Source organism: Carcharhinus amblyrhynchos, chromosome 12 (genome assembly GCF_965287045.1).
Source record: "Carcharhinus amblyrhynchos chromosome 12, sCarAmb.v2.hapA, whole genome shotgun sequence".
Taxonomy (NCBI): domain Eukaryota; kingdom Metazoa; phylum Chordata; class Chondrichthyes; order Carcharhiniformes; family Carcharhinidae; genus Carcharhinus; species Carcharhinus amblyrhynchos.
In genome coordinates, this window is record NC_137335.1 from 10,035,452 (window position 1) to 10,056,839 (window position 21,388).

At 37.7% G+C, this 21,388-nt stretch overlaps 1 protein-coding gene across 3 annotated transcripts in view; it reads left to right on the forward strand.

The window, feature by feature from the left end:
- The window catches only part of gpcpd1 (glycerophosphocholine phosphodiesterase 1), a 50,452-nt gene that overhangs the window by 27,579 nt on the left and 1,485 nt on the right, over nucleotides 1-21,388 (forward strand). For all 3 annotated transcript variants that reach the window (XM_080200059.1, XM_080200061.1, XM_080200060.1), the window contains 12 exons: nucleotides 622-862; nucleotides 2,763-2,919; nucleotides 4,896-5,025; nucleotides 6,302-6,356; nucleotides 8,783-8,875; nucleotides 10,006-10,083; nucleotides 12,789-12,828; nucleotides 15,580-15,641; nucleotides 16,030-16,095; nucleotides 17,597-17,733; nucleotides 19,902-20,037; nucleotides 20,150-20,310. In XM_080200059.1, coding sequence (XP_080056185.1) covers nucleotides 622-862; nucleotides 2,763-2,919; nucleotides 4,896-5,025; nucleotides 6,302-6,356; nucleotides 8,783-8,875; nucleotides 10,006-10,083; nucleotides 12,789-12,828; nucleotides 15,580-15,641; nucleotides 16,030-16,095; nucleotides 17,597-17,733; nucleotides 19,902-20,037; nucleotides 20,150-20,310 — 1,356 coding nt within the window. The remainder of the gene's footprint in view (nucleotides 1-621; nucleotides 863-2,762; nucleotides 2,920-4,895; nucleotides 5,026-6,301; nucleotides 6,357-8,782; nucleotides 8,876-10,005; nucleotides 10,084-12,788; nucleotides 12,829-15,579; nucleotides 15,642-16,029; nucleotides 16,096-17,596; nucleotides 17,734-19,901; nucleotides 20,038-20,149; nucleotides 20,311-21,388) is intronic.

The window sequence follows — 21,388 nt, forward strand, 5'->3', positions numbered from 1 at the left end:
AAAATCAACTGCCGTAGCAGATCAGGAATAAATGTGATGCATGAAATTAATTTTCTCCTCCCACCCTGCTCCTCTAAAAGGAAAAAAAAAGGCCTGAATAGCAAATAAAGAGAAGGCTGTTAGCTGAATGTTCCAAGGGGGTGAGGGAAAATCTTGGTCCACTTGGGAAGGGGGAATATCCCATTTCCATTTTTTGGCTATTAGCTGGTTGACATGTGGTCATCAATGCTACAGATCTAATCCACTATGCAAGAGGATATGAATTGGACCAGCAAATTAACACAGAATGCAATTGAAAACATTTACAGTTTAAAATAAAATTCATTCTGAATAGAAGATTGCTTTATGTAGATGGGAATACCGAATGTTGCTGACCCAGATATGCAACATATGTTATATGTACAAGGTAGTAATATGGTTCTAGTTGAATGTCAGAGGTTTGTAATAACCTTAGGAATTGCCTAGCTAATGCACTGACCTTGCGCACACACAAAGGAAATTAATTTGCCTTTTATAAAAAGTCATTTTTTAATAAAATAAATGTAAAATTACAGTGAATGTTGAGTAAATGCCCTGCAATTTTTTAAAAATTGAATTCTGTAATGCTCATTGTGTTTAAAGGGTGAAGTTGACGTTGGAGGGTTTTGAGGAGGAGGATGAAGACGATGACCCCAAACTGGTTACTACCTCAGTGCAGAAAATGCCCAATACTTTAGAAATTTCCTTAATCAGCGACAGTGGATACAAATCGCGTCATTCCCAGCCAGAGTGTGGGTATGCCTTGGAACCTGGACAGTGGACAGAGTATAGCATTCAAACCATGGAGCCAGATAACCTGGAGCTCATTTTTGACTTCTTTGAGGTATGGCAGTTTTTATGCTATTGCAGTTCTTTATGAAATAAAAATCTTCTGGAGGAACTATGTAAAATTATGCTTTGAAGTTCAGGATTGAAGGAAAGAACTGGTTATGAAGCCTTCATATTGGAAAAGTAATTGCTAAATTCAATACGGAAAATTATTCAAAGCATTGCTTTGTTGACAAAGTTTGCACCCCTATCCAACACCTTGCTGCTGAACAACCTTGTTCTGAAGAAAGCCTTTGCCATTCAGTCAGAAGCACTGCATTTAAAGGTTTTCTCCAAGACTGGAAATAAACATTGTATTTTTCAGTCTGTTCAACAAATTTTGTAATTTCTTGGGTAATGCAATATGTTGTGGGATGTTTAGTGGTTAGGAAATGTAAGGCCTCTGTTTCAGTCCTGGAGAGATTTTGAGCAGGTTAGTCTTATGTATTTTCAGCTTCCACTTGTATTTCATTCTGGAAGAAGTCTTCAGTGCTGGATTTTTTTGTCACTTTACATCAGGGATGAATTGTCTTCTGTGTTGCTCCCCATCTTTATTGGTGTTCATTTTCAGACCATTGGCTGTTGAGGAGCCCTCCTACCAACAGCCAGCCACAGTGCATCTTCCAGTGTCAGTTGCTTTCCAATTTTCTCACAGACAAACCTTTTCTCCAGACTCTGCAAATACATTTGTTATGGTTGTTGAAAGAAAATCCTGTCCGCCTGACTATATAGATGTTCGTCTATCCAGAACACCACCTATAACAAAGATCTCTTTCAATCCTAGAATAAGGAGTGAAGTGTGAGGCACTGTATCGTACTCTGTCTGTTAACAAAACATGCTTATGTGGGGACAGAGAATGTCATTCTCATTTTGCCTCTGTTGTTGGATTACAACACTAAATCAGAATCAAATGTTGCTATTAGCAATAAGTGGAATGTTTGACCTCTTACTGATACTTGAGTTCTCATTAATGCAGCCACTTCACTGTTCATAGGGTGGGAAGTGTTTTTAATCAAAAGGTGAACCTGCAGTTTTTTTTTTGAAGAACAAAATGAAAATGAAGGAAGTTCTATTCCAGAAGTTTTTTCTTTCGAAAGCATTGACAGCACTTCACTCTTGATAAGCATAAACGCAGACTGTACTGGTAGTAAGTAAAGATCCTGGATACAATAAATATATTTACAGGTTAGCCTTTCTGGGTTCAGCTGTTGAAAAGCTCTGTTTATCGACCTTTCATTTTCTGACGTCTCACTTGGCAGAAGTATTCTTTTCCTATCTGGATCTGGATCTCATAATCTTCAAATGGCTCTTGGTGTTGCCTCCATTCATTGCCTGAAGTAAATCTAGAGCTCAATAAAGCTTAAGAAAGCACCAAATGAGCACTACTGTTAAGATCAAGGCAAAGGAGGAGTTGAGAATGACCAAAAAAGTCAGATGAATTTTGACTAGTAGATAGCAAAGATGACCAATAGAGTTGAGTAAGGACAGATGGAATGGGTAAGCAGAAAGCAGTGCAGCATAAAAATACTGCCAACCAAATTTAAGGTGAATTGGACTGTAGGAAAATAAGCTAACAGTGTTAGTGTAATCAACTCAGAGTGACAATGGCTTGGATAATGCAGTGTAGAGAGAGAGAGAGAGACTTGATTTGATAGAAGTATTGAAAATCATGAGGAACGGACGCCGAATTTGAAGACCATATACACGTTGAAGGACCTTGGAGATGGAAGGATGATTGGTACTCAGCTGGGAATGGGGGCTGAAAAATTGGGCAGGAGTATTGAAGAATAGTTACGTACATTTTTTTTCTACTACATTTCTCTTTGGATTTGTTGTTTTATCCAATATGAGCAAGTTGGATCGCTTGTATTTTTAAATATTGTTTAAATTTGTACCTCGTGTGTGTCTTTTTCAGGAAGAGTTGGGTGTAGCAGTAGTGCAAGGTGATGCATTACCTGGGCTTGTAGGAACAGCCTGTCTTCTATCTTCAACAATTGTAGAAAAATCCAATGGAATTATCACACTTCCCATCATGAGCAGAAATTCTAGACAAACTATTGGAAAAGTGAAAGGTATCACTACTCAAAACTGGAAGATTGTGTGACTGCATCATTGCAAATTGTACACTGTGTGTTCAATAAGCTAGTCATAATAGTCTGTGGTTGTCTGTGTTCAATTTAAAGATTTCCTACCATATATTCATATTTTATTCAAATGCTTTGGACACCGGGTAGCAAAGTTAAATACTATGTACAAATCGTTTTTGGTCAGTTATATATAATTAAGGTAATTTTAAATAAAAAATAGCTCTAAACCATGAGCATTACAAATTATCTAACAATTCAGTAACCTAGATTTTAAAGGCTATAAGAATAATGTGCTGGTGCAGTTTTTTTGTTTAATTTGTCTGTCTTTGTTTTCCTTTGCCAAGTTTATTTTTCATCCTCTCTCAAATCTGTTGACTGTTCATTGTAGATAAATTAATGGATTCTGGCCATTAGTCAAGTGTAAGTAGGTGATTTTTGCATCTAAATAAATTCCAATCCGCAATTGCACAAGCGATAGCCGAGTAGTGTTGAGAACCAGAGTTATTTTTCCTCCGTAAACCTGATTATCCTCCAAGCTGTGATCTGTTAATACTGGACAATGTCAAAGTTGAAACCTTCCTCCTGGACTTCATGGTTTATCCCCTACCAAATTGAAACCTCTGCCATCGGTTCATAATTATTTAGGGAATTTGTCATATATTGCTGCCCAGTTTTTTATAAAAAAAGGAGGCCATTCAGCCCATTGTCTACATCAGCTCTCTGAGCATTTCACCATGTGCCATTCTCCTGTCTTCTTGTAACCCTTCACTTTGCTTGTTTCCAAACAATCATCCAATTCCCTCTTGAATGCCTTAATTGAACCTGTCTCCAACATACCCTCAGACTTCATTCCAGAACCCTAACTACTTTCTTCTTTTATCAGTTATGTTTAATTGATACCCTCTGACTTTCAATCTAGCAATGGAACAGTTTTCACCATGTCCATTTTGTCCAGCCTCCTCATGATTTAGAATACACCTATCAAATCTCCTATCAGCTGTCTTTTGTCCAGGAACTTTTCCAAAGTTTCTCATCCCTGCAACCCATTTTGATAAACCTTTTCTGCCCTGTCTCTCCAATGCTTTCATTCACGTTGTTCCTAAAATTTGGCACCCAGAACTGAATGCAGTACTTCAGCTGAGATGTAACCTAATGTCAGCTTAACCTGCTCGCTTTTAATAACGCCTTGCATACTGTAAGATGCTGGTTTTTAAAAATTGTCTTAAATTAAGATCTTTTAGCAAGGTAATTAACTACAATGGTTAAAGCTTTCATTTGAAAATAACAAATAATAGTTGCATCATTTTATATTAAAATTATTTAAATGTTTGATGGACTAGAATGAACCTTGGTCTCCGTACTAGAAACGAGGGTTCTAGTCCTATGAGTCAAGTGCAAGTTTAGTAACGTTTACAAGAGCATACTCTTAGACAACGCCCAGAAAACACACACACTCTCAAATTACAGTATTTGAATTCAGTTTTCCAGATCTGTTCTGTTTATCTTTGTGCTCTTCAGGTCATATTGCCCTATAAGCTCAGCCACAAGACTATTATATCACCACCTCCATGACTTTCGTTTCTGATGTTACAGTGGCTGCTATTAGCTCAACATTCCAAAGATTTACCTTCTGCTGTAATCAGGAGGTAAAAGGCTCCACAGCATGGTCTGAAGACATAACATAAACTGTCTTGTCTATTGACATTCACATCAAAAGAGATATTCATGAGAAAATAGAAATTGTCCAAGGCTATTTTAGTTAAGTTACATCCTTTCAGGCATGTTAAGGCTCCATAGATAATTGCCTATTTCATTCAGTCTCTGAAGGAGTTACCTTTCATCTACAAAAAGGGGTATTTAATTGTAATATAATTAAAATGCAACAAAATCTACTGCTTTAGCAATCGCAATTGAATTGTAAAATACTAACCACTTCTATCTGTCTTTATCTGTGTACATAGTTGACTACCTCGTTATTAAGCCTTTGGACGTCTATATTTGTGACATGTCTCCTTCCTTGTCCAAGTATTGGAAACCAAGAATGGCTTTAGATGTTGGGCACAGAGGTGCAGTGAATACATCATCTGCAAAGTAAGTATTAAATTAGTTAAAATCCTCATTTTTGGTAATCAAAGCAGTTGTGAGAGGTGATAACATTTTTTATACTGTGTATTCATACTAAGTTGGGTGTATAGCTGAATTTTTTCAAACCTACCCCAAAATTGCACACAAAATACAAACCACAAGAGCATGTGGTGCTGCAGTTGCTATTTCCACCTTCCCTTGTATTCTTAAACCTGTTACTAACTCATTTTTTAAGAGATTAATTAACCTCATGTGAACTGCTCTTCTGAAGATGCCATATAATTCATAACATGCAATATAAAATTTAAAGAATGACTGTTCAGATTAAACATTGAAATTATTTTTGCCCTCAGTCTGAATAGATATAAAATTGATTCTGTGTTAAAGCCTAAAGTTCAATTTTGTTTCAAAAAGTCACAAACTGCAGGTGACTTGAATGTGTCTAGCCCCCTTTAACTGAGTCTATCATGAGTGAGATATCTTTGTGCTTTCTTTCCTCTTGACTTCCACCCTGGCTCTTGATGCAGGTAGGCCAACCATGCAGTCCCCAGCATGAGAGACATTGGGAGCAGTGATTTGTCCATTTTGTTGCTAGAATGGAGAATCTAGACGGGAGCCTTTTTTTAAATTGTGGTTAGGAGATGCCCCTTTCTTGCTCTTCTCCTTCATCCTTTCTCTTCACCTTCCATCTCTGATCTTTTTCTTTCCTGTCTCTTCACTCAAGATCACCAGAATCAGTGCAAGTGTGTAACTGCATTGTGATATGTTTGTTGTACTGTTTCCCATTGTAAAAACGGATTTATAAAGAAAGTATGAAAATAAAAGCGGACTTACAATTCAGTCGCCATGCTGAAGATATCTGCTCTCCTTGAGAAAATTATCTCCTGTGCTGTAGTCTCACTTCATCCTGAAGGCTGTTTTTTTTAGCCTCAACTCAGCAAGTATAATGACTTGTCTTTTTTTTTCATTTGGGAGCTGAAACACAAGTGCAATCCTTCTGCCTGGTTAAAATAGAAGCAATCGTGCAAGTTTTAAAAAAAAAGTCTGTGCACCCCTCCCTAAACAACATGTGATATTTGGTGTCTCAGCAGTAAACAGAAATGTCATTAATGTTTTCTGGATTTTTTGTTTCCATTTTACACCAAAATGTTATTGCCTGCTCACACTGGAGAATTAATAAAAAGGATTAGTTCATCTTTAATTTCTGAAATTATTTAAGTGTACATGTGCGTTCAACACATTTCAGTTTATTGGTGCTGACCTTTTCCAAATTGTCTTTCAGCCTGGCAAAAGTTCGAGAAAACACGATAGCTTCCTTTAAAAATGCCGCTAATCATGTAAGTAGAATAAAAACATTGCTTTTCTGGCATTTGTGGCTTTAAGGGTCACAATAAACACATCTTCTGATCCAGACTGGTATTGCTAGATTTAACTTGAACTAAATTTATGGCACAGTTTCAGACTATAAATTTTGCTTTCAATACAAGAACAATTGCACTTTTGACATGAGGAGCAGATTTTCGATCTTGAGTGAATTAAGTTGTACAGCTCAGTATCTTTTCCATCTAAATGAGTCAAAAATATAGGCGATATTGGTTATTTAAAAGTTTGCTATTGTACAAGTCTAAGGCCTTTCTGTGGTACCTGCTACAATGGAGTTAATGTAGATCATCAGCCATGGGGAGCCAAATGGGTCTGTTCTTCTTACTAATGTTCTTGCTTATAAAATACTTTATAATATTCCAGTCTCTGTAATCTTCCATGCAATTGGTTATATGATCAACAATCCCTCTCCCCACAGCCTTAGCTTGGTTTCATTCTTCACTACTGTTAGCTTGTCTTCTCATCCTAACATCATTATTGCGAGGATTCATGTTTGCCTGCCACCCCCCCCACCCCACCCCATTCCTAATCCACATGTTGTCCTTGCAACAGTATCTAATATGATGGGGTCCAATATGATGCATGCTGATGGCATAAGCTTGAGTTCTCTTAAGTTCCCCTGTGCCCTTACCCTGTTAGATTGCTTGCCCTTCATCTATAGTAAGAGTCAGCTTTCTCCACCTAAAGATTGGAACGCTCTAGCCCAGGCAACATCCTGGTGAATCTCTGCTGCATTCCTGTAGGTGCAATCATATCCTTCATATAGTGTGGTGACCAAAACTTCACACAACTCTAGCTGTGGTCTAATGAGTGTTTTATATAGCTGTATCAGGACTTCCTTGCTCTTGTATTCTCTGCCCCTGCTAATAAAGGCAAATATCCCGTGTGCCTTAACCACTATATCTACCTGTCCTGTTGTCTTGGGCATCTTTGGACTTGGAACCCAAGATCTCTCTACTTCCTGGTGTCCAATCATTCATTGTCTATTTAAAAGCAAAATACTGCAGATGCTGGAAGATCTCAGCAGATCGGACAGCATCTGTGGAAAAGAATAGATAATATTTCAAATCCGGATGACGAAGAGTTAGAGAATCTTTGCAAAATCAATTTTGGCAACCCATCTTTAACATCCTGCAACCTGGCTTTAAACGAACAATGATCTAGGGTGACATTCCAATTTGAATAGTGAGCAAGTGATGAATTCTTGAAGATGTTGGTTCAACTGAAATATAAAACCAAACTACCTAATCATTGCAATGGTTCAAGCAAGCATGGACGAATGAAAGTAAGTTGGCATTCTCCCATTATCTCTGTCATTCCTCTTGTGATGTGAAGATGCTGGCGTTGGACTGGGGTAAGGACAGTAAGAAGTTTCAACACCAGGTTAAAGTCAAACAGGTTTATTTGGTAGCATGAGCCACAAGCTTTCAGAGCACTGCTCCTTCATCAAGTAAGTGGGAGTTCTGTTCACAAACAGGACATATAAAGACAAACTCAATTTACAAAATAATGGCTGGAATGTGAGTCTTGACAGATAATCAAGTCTTAAAATACATTGGAGAGACCATGCAGATGCTACAATGGATGAATGAGCTCCGCTCGACAATCGTCAGGCAGGAGTGTTCTCTTCCTATTGGGGAACACTTCAGCAGTCATGGGCATTCAGCCTCTGATCTTTGGGTAAGCGTTCTCCAAAGTGGCCTTCACGACACACAATGCAGAATCGCTGAGCAGAAATTGAGAGCCAAGTTCCGCACACGTGAGGACGGTCTCAACCGGGATCTTGGGTTCGTGTCACACTATTTGTAACCCCCACGACTTGCCTGGGCTTGCAAAATCTCACTAACTGTCCTGGCTCACATTCCAACCATTATTTTGTAAATTGAGTTTGTCTTTATGCCCTATTTGTGAACAGAACTCTCACTCACCTGTTGAAGGAGCAGCGCTCTGAAAGCTTGTGGCTTGTGCTACAAATAAACCTGTTGGACTTTAACCTGGTGTTGTAAGACCTCTTTCTGTGATTCCTCTGTTAATCATCACACGTTAAAATGCATTCATCCATTGTTTTATGTAAAATGCTACCATGTTTACTTGTGCAACAAGTTGGGAAACATTGAAGCATTTATACGAGACATGATAAGACCTGTTTAAATAGCACTTTCCCTCGCATATATTGACTTTTGTTGAACCATTAGCGAGGTGTTGAGCGGAAGCTTAAAGTTTAGTTAATGAAATGTAATTCTATTTTACAAATTAATTATAAATCAGAATCTATTATAAAGTTTCTGAAAAAGGCCTGAAATTGATAAGTTGACTTCAGTTACACCAGCTAATTGTAGTAAAGTATTTTGAATATAAAGAAGTGTTTGATTTCTTGCAGGGTGCTGCCTTTGTAGAGTTTGATGTCCATCTTTCAAAAGACCTTGTTCCTATTGTGTACCATGATCTGACCTGTTGTATATCAATGAAAAAGGTATGTAATATTTCATTTTTGCACTGTCTGCATGTAAGAGAACACAGCCAGTTGGCAACATTGGTGCAAATAGCACATCTTTAAAGTGATTACAAACATTGTGAAATATGCCTTGACTTTTATTCGGTGTGGGGTGAAAGACTCAGCCCTTTTTGGTGATGGCACTACTTTCCTTGTGTGAAATATGCATCTGCTGCTTGAAGTTTGTGTTTCAGTGTACTTTGTTTTTGATTAGTAATATTTTAATCTTGTTTTGCTGAGGAAATTTGATCTTCCCAGGATTGAAAGCTACAGAGAAGCAGTCAGCCTTCTGGTTGCAATGTTATTTTTCACTGAGCTTAACATGCTAGACATTATTTTTCCTGGGCCAATTTTTACATTGTGTTTATAAAACATACTCTGTGCAATAGAATCTCAGAATTCTGACTCTATGAATTGTTTGGTGCAAAAGAAATAATTGGCCCAAAATAAAAGCAAATTACTGTGGATGCTGGGATCTGAAACGAAAAGAGGAAATGCCAGAAAATCTCAGCAGGTCTGGCAGCATGTGTAAGGAAAGAAAAGAGCTGATGTTTCGAGTCCAGATGACCCATTGTCAAAGATAATTTGGCCCATCATGTCTGCACCGGTTCTCCAAGAGCACCATGACTTAGTGCCGCTCACTGTCTTTTCTCGTGCCCTCGTACCTTATTTTGATGTGGAGATGCCAGGATTGGACTGGGATAGGCACAATAAGAAATCTTGTAACACCAGATTAAAGTCCAACAGGTTTTTTGGGTAGCACAAGCTTTCAGAGCGCTGCCCCTCACCTGATGAGGGGGCTCCAAAAGCTCATGCTAATGAACAAACGTGTTGGACTTTAACCTGACGTTGTGGGACTTCTTACTATTACTTTGATTAGATCTTGAATACCTCGATTCAACCTGCTACCACACTTTCGGGCATTCGCTGTGTGGTGGGGGGGGGAATTCTCACCTCACATTTGCTGCTTTTACGAATAATTTTAAATCTGTGCCTCCTTGATTTTGGTCCTTTTGATGAGGTTCTGATTTTTCTGAATAAGTTTTGAATTGTTCTGATTTTTGTTGTTGTACGTGTTATGTTTCCAACATTGTTGTTAATGCTTTCAGAAACTGGACAAAGAATCTTCAGAATTATTTGAAATTCCAGTAAAGGAACTTACGTTTGAACAGTTGCAATTATTAAAGGTATGAAACCTTATAGTTAAGACGATCTAACAGTGCTGTGCACTTCAGTCATATATTTAATGTCAAAAAGAGCAAGATATGGTAGATTGATCTGGATGAATACAATTAACTTGTACATGAAATAGACATCCGCTTACATTTGGCTAGTTTCATAGAAAGAAAAACGTCTACTGTAGCTAGGGGTCTAGAAAACTTGGATATGTGAAAAACATTTATCAAAGTTCTAGAGATAGTCGATTAAATGGCCCTGCTTGGGGACGACTGGGTGGATGTTTTGTTTGTATTATTTCACTGCATTGAGACCTGATTCGCTATTTATTAACAACATTCTCGGGTTACAATACAGCCAATTAAAACCATCTTGTACCAGACTTTTCTTGAGTTTTATTTTATTATCAGCACGAGAACAGACTGTTCACCTCAACCAGTTATACCAGTGTTCATGTTCTACCTGGACTTATTCCCACTCTTCTTGAAATTTCATCCTTCATTTAGCCTGTCAAGGCATCCTTCAATTCCTTTCTCCCTCGTGTACTTACCTAGCTTCTCAAATAGGATTATGCTATTTATTTCAACCATTCCATTTGCTGCAATTTCCACATTCCCACTACTCTTGAATGAAAAGTTTCATCTGAATTCTTGGATAACCATCTTATGGTCCCTGGTTTTGAATTGCTCCGCAAGTAGAAACATTTTAGCTGTGTTTACTTTCATCAATCCCTTCACAGTTCTGAAGACCATCCATCAGGTCACCTGTCTTTTTTTCCACCCTGGGAGCCCCAGCCTGTTCCAAATTCTGTTTGGAAGAAAATCTTTTTGCATTGAAGCAGCCATATGCTTTTGTAAAATTATTTCTCCTGTCAGTTCCATTCATTGAAAGCCTTGTCTAATTGTAATCCTCTCGTCTGTAGTTATAAGCTTTTTCTACTTTGTCTTCTGTTCATTTTTAAGTTTAACTTTGACCCTTTTGAATGACCAGTTAGTACTGTTGAAAAAAGAGACATAACTGTCAAAGTTCTGCATCTCACAACCATCTGAACAGATGTAAGAATGTCAAATTTCAAAACAAGCAACAATTTAAACTATATGAGAAAAGGGTACTGATTGGCAAGTTTAATCTTGTCAAGATGTTGCCATTGAAAATGCAACAGGGAACTATTGCCCACATTTGAAAAAGTGCAATGCCTGGATATATTCCTTCTGCCTTCAAAGATCAGATCCTTGTGTGTTGTTTGATTCAATCTGCCTGTCATTGGGACATATGCATCCAGCCCCTTCTCCCCCCACTGGCACTAGAATTCATATACTGCATTGTTTATTTATGTGGTAGGCAGAACAGCCTTTTGGCTTGACTCTAACACGCTGCTAATGAAAAATAGCACTTGTTTAGTATTCCAAAGTAATTATGTAAGACAGCGAGCTTAAATTGTTGCTGAAATTTTTGAGATGCCTTGCCCTTCAAAGGTAATTTGAGGCAGACAGATTTGGCACTTTTTGGGTCTCAAAATGGCAGCTTGGCCCATTTGTGAGTGGTGGATTTATCAAACAGCATAACTTTTTGCAATAGGCAGAGTCATGGCCTATGCCTGTACAATTCAGCGCACTTTGAATTGTTCAGCAAGTGCTGTCCAATCGCAGATTTGTAAGCATTATGTTTCTAAGAATTAAGAGTAAGAATCAATTTTAAATCATCAGTTGAGTTCACAATGTGACTCACACTTGCTAGCTATATGTATTCATATAGAATGGCTCATTTGCATGTTTAAGCATTGATAGTAGTTCCCTGGTACATTCTCCATGGCAATGCCTTGACCAGTCAACCGCCTTTACTTATGCTGCATTTAAAATCTGATATTCTTGCGTCTGTCTGGTTGTAAGGTGAAAACCTTTGATTCTGACTCTGATTTTCAGCATTAGTGAAATTTACTACAATCAAGCCACTCTATTTATATTCACTTTTTTTAAAAATGTCTTCAATCTCTGGTCCTTCTAATTCTGGTTTGATAAATACCCATAGACTTATGGTTTTTAAGCCATGCTAATCAGCAATACCGCTTAGGAATTCCTGAGTACTAAAAGAAATTGGTCCTCTTGAGAAATTAGGAAATTGTTTGCTTCAGTATAACATTTTGTATTTGGTATAGCAACATACTGCACCGCTCCCGTTCATAAATCTGTATATTGTCAAGTTTTGGATGTAACCCTTAGAGAGAGAGAGAGAGAAGTCAAAAATCAGTGGATGAGTTTCTCCCAGCTGCTCTCTCTAATCACTTAGCAATATATTTGGGCAACAGTGCTGAAGATTTGGGAGCGGGTCAGATGGCCATTGTGTTAGCTATGAAATAATGCCTGGTATGGGAATCCCTAAAACCAAGAGGATTTGACAAACTGCTATAATTAATTAAAAATCTACTTGGGGATAATTATTGTATCATCATTTGCTTTCTTTAATTTTTCTTTTGCATGAAGCCACTTGTAAGCAAAATCTCAAAGCTGAAAATTACAAATTCTAATCATTCAGTATTGTCTTCTGATGTGTTGAAATTTGCTTGGATTCTTGTTTTCATCTTACAAGATATGCAAATGTTAAACGCATAAGCAAGGATGCACATTTGTGCTTATATAGCAAGGTTACATGTTTAGTGCAGTTTTTAGAACTACTGTATTTGTATGTTGCCACAATCACCTGTCATTTTATCTTTCAGTTGGCTCATGTGACTGCTTTGAAGATGAACGGCGATAAAGGTACATATTGAGCTAAAAAATGTCATTTTATTTTCTTAGAATTGCGTTTTGAAATCCTTTTGAGAGCTATCATGGTGTTCTCCTGAATGACAATCTGGAAAATGATCTTTTAAACCATGTTTTAAACATGCGTGTTTAATTCTTTTGTGATTTGCAGTATTTCTGCAAGAGTAACAAGCCTGATTTTGAATTCAAAAAGATTCTTTTGTTTTTGTAGACCTTGTATTCTATTCCGTATGTAAATTCACTAACAGGAATATTGTTGTATGTAGTTCTTTGAAAGAACATTCCTACTTTGAAACAAATTTTTAACTGATTACCTACAGGATTGCTTGCTATGTTACACAGTTGCAGTAGATTGTCTACAGACAATGTTGAAAGTCAACAGATCGTAATCTGAGCAAAGAAAGTCCCAATAAAATTCTCATTTTTAAAAATGAGATTGTGGAAATGATTTCAGTTATGATCTCATGTTTGAGTTAAAACTCTCTGAATCTTCGTTCTTGTAATTTATATCCTGTGAACCCCCCTGAGGTTAACATCTTGAACTCCAATGAAATTTCAGAATCTAAGATTCATAATGACCATTTTTACATTGCTGCAGTACTATGTGGGATCACTTTCACTATCAAAGGCAAAATAAAGGAGTTAATGTTTGCAATGCACCAAATTTTAAGTTGAAAATCACTTGATTTTATTTATTGTAGGAGTAATAAACAAATATTCCCAAAATTGCCAGCAATAATAATGTAGAAATATGGAAGACATCTATGCACAAGGTTGTTGCAGGTGCTGTGAAGTATTTAAAGTAAAGAAAGTAAATGTAATCTTTAAACCTTGTTCCACTGACATCAATAGTTAGGCCTAAACTGACAGAAATATGTGCTGCCTATGTATTCCTAATAACTTAGCATATAAAACAATGAGTTACCAGGATGGATACCTACTCGAGTTATGTTAGAAAATAGCTATAATTAAACTCTCACCATTTCTCCTGATATTTAATGAGCGCTATGTTTACAAGGACAAAGAAATGAAATGATGTTGATTCTCCCAATATACACAAGAGGTATAAATGCTTAGCATGGAACTTGAGCCTTTAACATGCAGTTCGCCTCTGAGAAAAATGGCGTGGATACATTTGTTAAGATCTTTTAAAGTTCCTTTCCTGTAGCATGGGAAAATACTTCCTCTCTCCACAATCCCCACATCCAGTATTTTATCCCCTCATTCCATCTTCCTGCTGCTGATGGGATTCCATAGGCAACAGCTGCTCTTCCATTACTCGCTTTCCCCTAACCAAATAGACAATGAGTTTTGAAGGTGACTGTCTCAATGTCTTGACCGAATGCTCAAGTAAGTGCACTTTTAGTAATGTCACTGGCCATTGATCAGGATTTATGAACCCATGTAAATTTGATTCTCAGTGCAGTATACAGGGTATTAACTGTAACATCCTGACTACTTTCAGCATCCCCATATTCCCAATCCTGATGGAGATTAGTTAACTCATTGCAGACCAATTGAAGCAAGGTGTCTCATGGCATGTATTGCTTTCCCACCTTGGCCTCCATTACTTTTGGAAAATTGAGTATTTGAATAACAAATATTCCCATAGACTTTCCATCTCCTTTACCTATCAGTTAGCTCAATTGGCTGGACAGCTGGTTTATGATTCAGAGCAAAGCCAATAGTACAGGTTGGATTCTTGTACCAGCTGAGGTCATCCTCTCAACCATGCCCCTAATCTGAGGTATGGAGATCCTCGGGTTAAATTTCCACCAGTCAGGGCCACACACACACACACACACACACACACACACACACACACACACAAAGGAGTGAGCAGCCTATGGTTATCTGGGCCCACAGTGACTTTTTACATACCTCCAGTGTCTCTATTTTTGTGAAACCCAAATTGGTGGAATGTATAGTATAGAAGCTGTTTTTACTTGAGAATACCCTATGCAGCTTGGTCATGATTCTGCAATCTGGATCAGTGAAATATAAATATTTCATTGTTTACTATGTAAGATTTGACCATCATTGTCTTTTCAATCATTGTGGTTTAAATGGTTACTACATGCATTTTCATACATAGATGTGAGTTTGAGCTTCCGCTCACCAGCAATGTTCCTTATTCCCAGTGGATAATGTTGCCTTGAAATTTTGATGTCAACCCAACCCTAAAACTACCAGCTTCACAGAAGCTGTCTAAAATGTGGTGGGTTAGGTGAATTGACTGTGCTAAATTGACCCTTAGTGTCAGGGGGTTAATAGGGTAAATAGACAGGGTTACAGAGAGAGGGCCTGGGTGAGATTGTTAGTGCAGGCATGATGGGCCGAATGGCTTCCTTCTGCACTGTAGGTGTTTGAAACTCTCCACCACCTGCAAGATAAACCTTTATAAAAAGTTGTAATAGAATTAATAGGTCACTTCTGAGTATACTAATCAGAGGATTAGAATTATCAAATACAGCAAAAAGGTGAATAAAGAAATTCAATTATTCTACTATATGAAATTGGTTTCTTGAATTCATACATAAGCAAAAAAAAAACACAATTGATTTCATGCATTAACCTTTGGGCAACTTTTGAAAATTAATGTTTGAAACATGTCATTCAGATTTTCATTTAATTGAACTCTAAATTAGATATAGACTTCAAATAACCATTGCTGTGTTAATTTTATAAGTACGTATTTGATCTAATGTGTTCAAAACTCACATCCGAGTTCTTTTAATTCCTTAGAACATTCAGCGGATGATGAAAATGATGCATCAGATAACCAGCCATTCCCTTCCTTGCAGCAGGTACACAGTTTGATGTACAAAATATTGAATGTATAGAATATCCAGTAGCTAACTTTGGAGCACTGTTTTCATCTCTTAAATGAGAAGAGTTTGCATGTGAGTTGTGGCACTCTTGCACGGAATGGTAAGCCACTGTTGGCATTTTCATTCAACCATGGGTATTTCTGAGGTTAGCATCAGTTTTTTAAAAAAAATACCAAGACATTGATTTAATTTAGTTAGGAATATAGTGCTCTCCAAATACTATTCTTTCAGAGACAAATTTTGTTCAGTTGTGCAATTAATGGTCAATTTTAGAAAGTTATTTTGTACTTCTGAAGTTTGTGGGTCAGCTACTATTGATGCATTTTTTTTTTGCATGAATTAAGAGTATAATTTGTCTTTTTAGGTTTTAGTATGTGTGCCTGAAAATATTGGATTCAACATTGAAATTAAATGGCCTTATCAACAAAAGGTAAGTAACCTAAATCCTCGGTACCTCAACTTTGAGGGGTTTTTTATTTGTTGTGCTGTGGTCGGTGCAACCGCTTGATAGCACAAACTGTTGATGATGAATTCTAGGGCAGCCTTTAATGAAAATGAATTGATGAGAGTTTGTCTATTCTGGACATACTTTGTAGGGTAAATTTCAATTGTTGAATTTTATCGGACTGGAAGGAAGGCCTCAAACGATCGCTAAGCTCGGTGAATTAGCCAGTGTTGACTTCAGTCAGTAGTAGCATTGCTGCCTCTGTCTCAAGGCTGTTAAAATAGCGAATTGAATAGCTAATCTAGGCTAGCACAAGGTGTGTGCTGCACTACTGTACTGTTTTTTTTTTCCATTGGGCGGCGCACTGGTTAACACTGCTGCCTCAACACCAGAGTCCCACGTTCAATTCTGACCTTGGGTCTCGCACTGTGGAGTTTGCACATTCTCCCTGTGTCTGCATGGGTTTCCTCCGGGTGCTCTGATTTCCTTTCACAGTTCAAAGATGTGCGGGTTAGGTTGATTAGCCATGCTAAATTGACCCTAGTGTCAGGGGGATTAGCAGGGTAAATGTTTGGGGTTGTGGGAATAGGATCTGGGTGGGATTGTGGTTGGTGTAGACTTGATGGGCTGAATGATGACTTCTATTGAAAGTGACATTCTCATGAGATGTTAATCCAAGAAGCATTATTTGAAGATGCAGATATTCTTCTGTGCATCTATGCTACCTGTTTTTAAAGCTAGCATAGACTTTAGATTAAGATTTTCAATTTGTTGATCCTACAGGGAAATTAATTTGAAGTATAAACTCAGAAGCACATTCATGCAGCACAATATTGATTACTTTCTGCACCATTTGCTACAAAATAACATACAAAATACAAGATACTCAAGGGCCTTAACAGGATAGATTTGCTGTGGCTGTTTCCTCTGTGAGAATATCTAGAACTATGGGCCAGCCATTTAAAATGAGGATGAGGCAAAGCATTTTTCCAGAGTTATGAGTCTTTGAAACACTTTCTGAAGAGGTGGTGGAAGCAGCGTCTTTGAAATATTTTTATGGCAGGTGGATAGATACTTGTTAAACAAGGGAGGTTATCGGGGGGAGTGGAATGAAGTATAAGGTTACTACAGTTATTAAATAGCCAAGCAAGCTCAAGGAACTAAATGGTCTACTGCTATTAGTTCATATAATCAATTTTGTACTAAGATCTTGTGGATTACCAGTGTGGCGATCTTCTAATTAAGCAGAAAGGAAACAGGAGGAAGGAATGGGGAATATAGATACTAAACTTAGTTGTGATTTCAATAAAAAAGGCTTGTCATGTCCTGAAAGTCACTGCAACATTGGCCAAAGGATACTATGATTCATGTATGCTGTCATATTTGAAGTTTCGTTTTCTGCACTGCTTATCAATTACTTTTAAACTGTATTAACTGTCGGTGTTAACTAAAACAAGTTTTAAAATGTGTCTTTTCCCATTACTAGGATGGTACATGGGAGGGCAACTTGCCATCCTATTTGGACATGAATCACGTTGTTGACATAATCCTAAAATGTACCTTGGAAAATGCATCTAATCGGAGAATAGTATTTTCCTCGTTTCTTGCTGACATCTGTTCAATGTAAGTTTATTTTAAATATTTGGGTTTAGTATTTTTACTTCCACGCAACTTCAGATTCTGATCACCATGTTGACATGTTGCTTGAGTATGGTTCTGTGAGATCACTAGCCATCTACCTTGCAGAAGTATTATATCTTTCTCCTGATGGGGTGCAGCTTGATCCTGACCTTATCCAACTTACCAAGAACATCCTATATACATGTGTGCACACTTAAAGCAGATGGAAAACAGGCATAGCAGTTGTAGCTGAGTCTTCATTTTCCACTCCATTGCTAATCAAGAGGTCCTTCAGACTGAGTTAACCTCTACTTAAGGAAAATTCCCTCATTGCTGTATAATACAAATACTGTGAATTTGGATTTGGACTTGACAACGTAATCATATACAACAAAAACTGAAAATGCTGGAATATCTCAGCAGATCTAACAGCATCTGTGGAGAGAGAGAATTGAGCCAATGTTTGGAGTCTGGATGACCCTCCGTCAGAGCTGAGGGGAAAGAAAATCAAGAAAGATTTATGCTATGAGGGCAGGAGGGGTTGGGGGAAATGCTGTGAAAGGGCAAAGGAAATTTAAATGAGGATAAAGTCAGCAGAGCGAAATGCAAGAAGTGTCCTTTAAGAGATCAGAATGTGTACATGGCAGAACGGAGGTACAGATAGTTAAGGCAGTTGACCTGAAAGGAGATGGTGGGGGGCTGGAAAAATGGAAGAGAGAAAGAGGGATGATAAAAATGGATGAATGAGATGAAAAGTAGAAACAGAATGAAATAAAATAAATGGATCCAAGCCATATACACACTGCTTCCTCAAACAGCAGTTTGGCAGCTTAGGAAGGGACCATAAGAACATAAGAAGTAGGAGCAGGAGTAGGCCATCTAGCCCTTCGAGCCTGCCCCGCCATTCAACAAGATCATGGCTGATTTGAAGTGGCTCAGTTCTACTTTCCCGCTTTCTCCCCATAACCCTTAATCCCCTTGCCTACCAAAAACCTATCTACCTGCGTCTTAAATATGTTTAGCGAGATAGCCTCAACCACTTCAACGGGCAGAGAATTCCAGAGATTCACCACCCTTTGAGTGAAGAAGCTCCTCTACAACTCTGTTCTAAACTGCGCCCCCCCACCCCCCCTTATCTTGCAACTGTGCCCTCTAGTCCTACTGTCCTTTCTGAGCGGGAAGAACCTCTCCACCTCTACCCTATCCATCCCTTTCATCATCTTATATGTCTCAATGAGATCTCCCCTCATCCTTCTAAACTCTAATGAGTACAAGCCCAGTGTATTCAGCCTCATAGCTCAACCCCCTCAACTCCGGTATCAGCCTAGTGAACCTCCTCTGCAAAAAGGAATGGGACCAATTTACTGTTCCCATTCCTTTTCTCCTTTGCAGTGAAAAATCATGTATGTTTGAGACTGGAAAATCTTCATATTCGATTCTTTTCCAAACGTCGAGTATCAAGACTTGATTCCAACCCAAGAATCTAACACTTTGGGAGTTAAAGCTGCTAAAGTGCTTTGTGGTGCTGTTGCTGACAAGCTGATTTGCTTGTTACTGCATTCAGAGGTTAAATGTTGAGTGATAAGTTTTTTTTGACAAATTTGAATGTAACTTGACATCGCCTTTCTTAAAAGCATGCATTTAAATGGCACTTTCACTTGCGCTTCCCTAACTATTTCTTAGCCAATAAATTACTGCAGTGAGGTGTAGTTCTGCCTTTGTGATTACTTCTGTGCACTAGTTTGAAGTCTGCCTAACATAAATGACTACCTAATACGGGAATTTACGATATCTAGCAAAAAGCAAAACCAATTTTATTTCCTTAGTGTTTGCAAAATTATATAAGTCACTAATCAGCTTTCTGTGATTCTTCAAATTTCTAAGGCTAATGGTTAAATTGATCTGTTAGAACTAGTTAACAAGTTTGAACATTTTTACATCAATAATGTACCAGAGATGAACTATTTCTGCCACCAGTAGCATAGTATGAAATAACAGTGGGATGTTCTGCGTCCCCCTCAGTGCCTAAAACATGATATTTGTCATATGTTGGAGGCAGTTGGCGTTACTGCCTCTTTCCCATTGGCCTTCTAAAAGGAACTGGCAAAAAGAAGGGAGTTAATGTTTAGATTCTTCCAAAGTTTAAATGCTGAACCATTTTGTTTTCCCAGGATCAGGCAGAAGCAAAACAAGTATCCAGTTCTTTTCTTGACCCAAGGCTTTTCCAATATCTATCCAGAACTGATGGATCTCCGGTGCCGAAGCACACCAATTGCAATGAGTTTTGCACAGTCAGAAAATATTCTAGTGAGTACCACTCCTATACATTTCCATGTATTTAAGTGAAAGAGGACTGTCTTTAATATTATGCTTTCAAATAATTCTTTATTTCACTTAAACGTTTTGGTTTTGTTAAAAGGGAATTAGTGTTCACACTGAGGACTTGCTACGAAATCTGGACTATATTCAACAAGCCAAGTCAAAAGAATTGGTCGTTTTTTGCTGGGGTGATGATACCAATGACTCGGAAAACAGGAAAATACTGAAGGAGAATGGAATTGATGGCCTCATCTATGACAAGTAAGATCAAAACCGTAACATTGAATTGTACTTGAATTGCTGTTAAATACCAAAATCAGTGAACTCTCATCACTGGGAAGAATACATCTTTATTTTATCAGCATTGTTGGAATATGTTAGATAGTAGCAATGCCAGTATTTACTGCCCATTCCTAATTGGCCTGACAAAGTCAAGGTGGAGCATCTTCTCAGAGAACTCAACATGCTTCAATACACCAGTATTCAATCAAGAACATTGGTATGTAATTGGAATCCTATGTATATCAGATAAACATAAATCAGTAAACTTCACCCAAGTTTACTAAATATCAGTTTTAGGATAAGCTAATACTGTTATAGAAGTAATATTTGTTTTTATAGCCCTTTTTAAATAGAGAAAAGTGCAGCAAATTTGATGCTGTAATACATTTTCAGTCTGTTTCTATATAAGAGAGCTTAAAACTCAAGTTAATTAAGACTTCAATCAGGGAATGTCTTTGAATCCAAGCTACACAGCAAATGAATCAACTCATCTTTCAGTTTACTGCAGATACAGAATAGGTGCAGAATCCACTTGCTTGTATTTCGAACACCTAATCACCCTGTAGTTCTGGTTTGTTTATACCTCAGGCACCTTGGATACCAAGTCATTCTGTAATTCTTTTTGAGAGCAAGTTGTGTGGAGGATACTAGGTTGTGTGTTTCTAAGTCTAGCCATCCTATATTTATGTGTCTGCTGAGTTAATCTCTGCCATGTTCTTACTACTCAATAGTTGCTCAGTTTCTCTCCTTCCTATTTTCATGGTGTATTTGGGTCTTTTACCACAAAATAAATCATCAGAATTTCTTGGATTGCGTATTTTTCGACATTGCAATGTTCATTAATATTTTAATTTAATTTTTGAACTCAGACAATATCTTACACATTGTCCTCTTATTTCAAAACTCACAATTTAGTAAGTGCATTGTCATGTTATATTTGTCACCACCATAAAGATCCATGCCTGTAGCCCTCGAACCAAGCTGGTTGAGTCATGGCAGTGAATGTTGGTGAGTTATTCATCTATCATGCACAATGACATCAAGTCTGAACTTCACC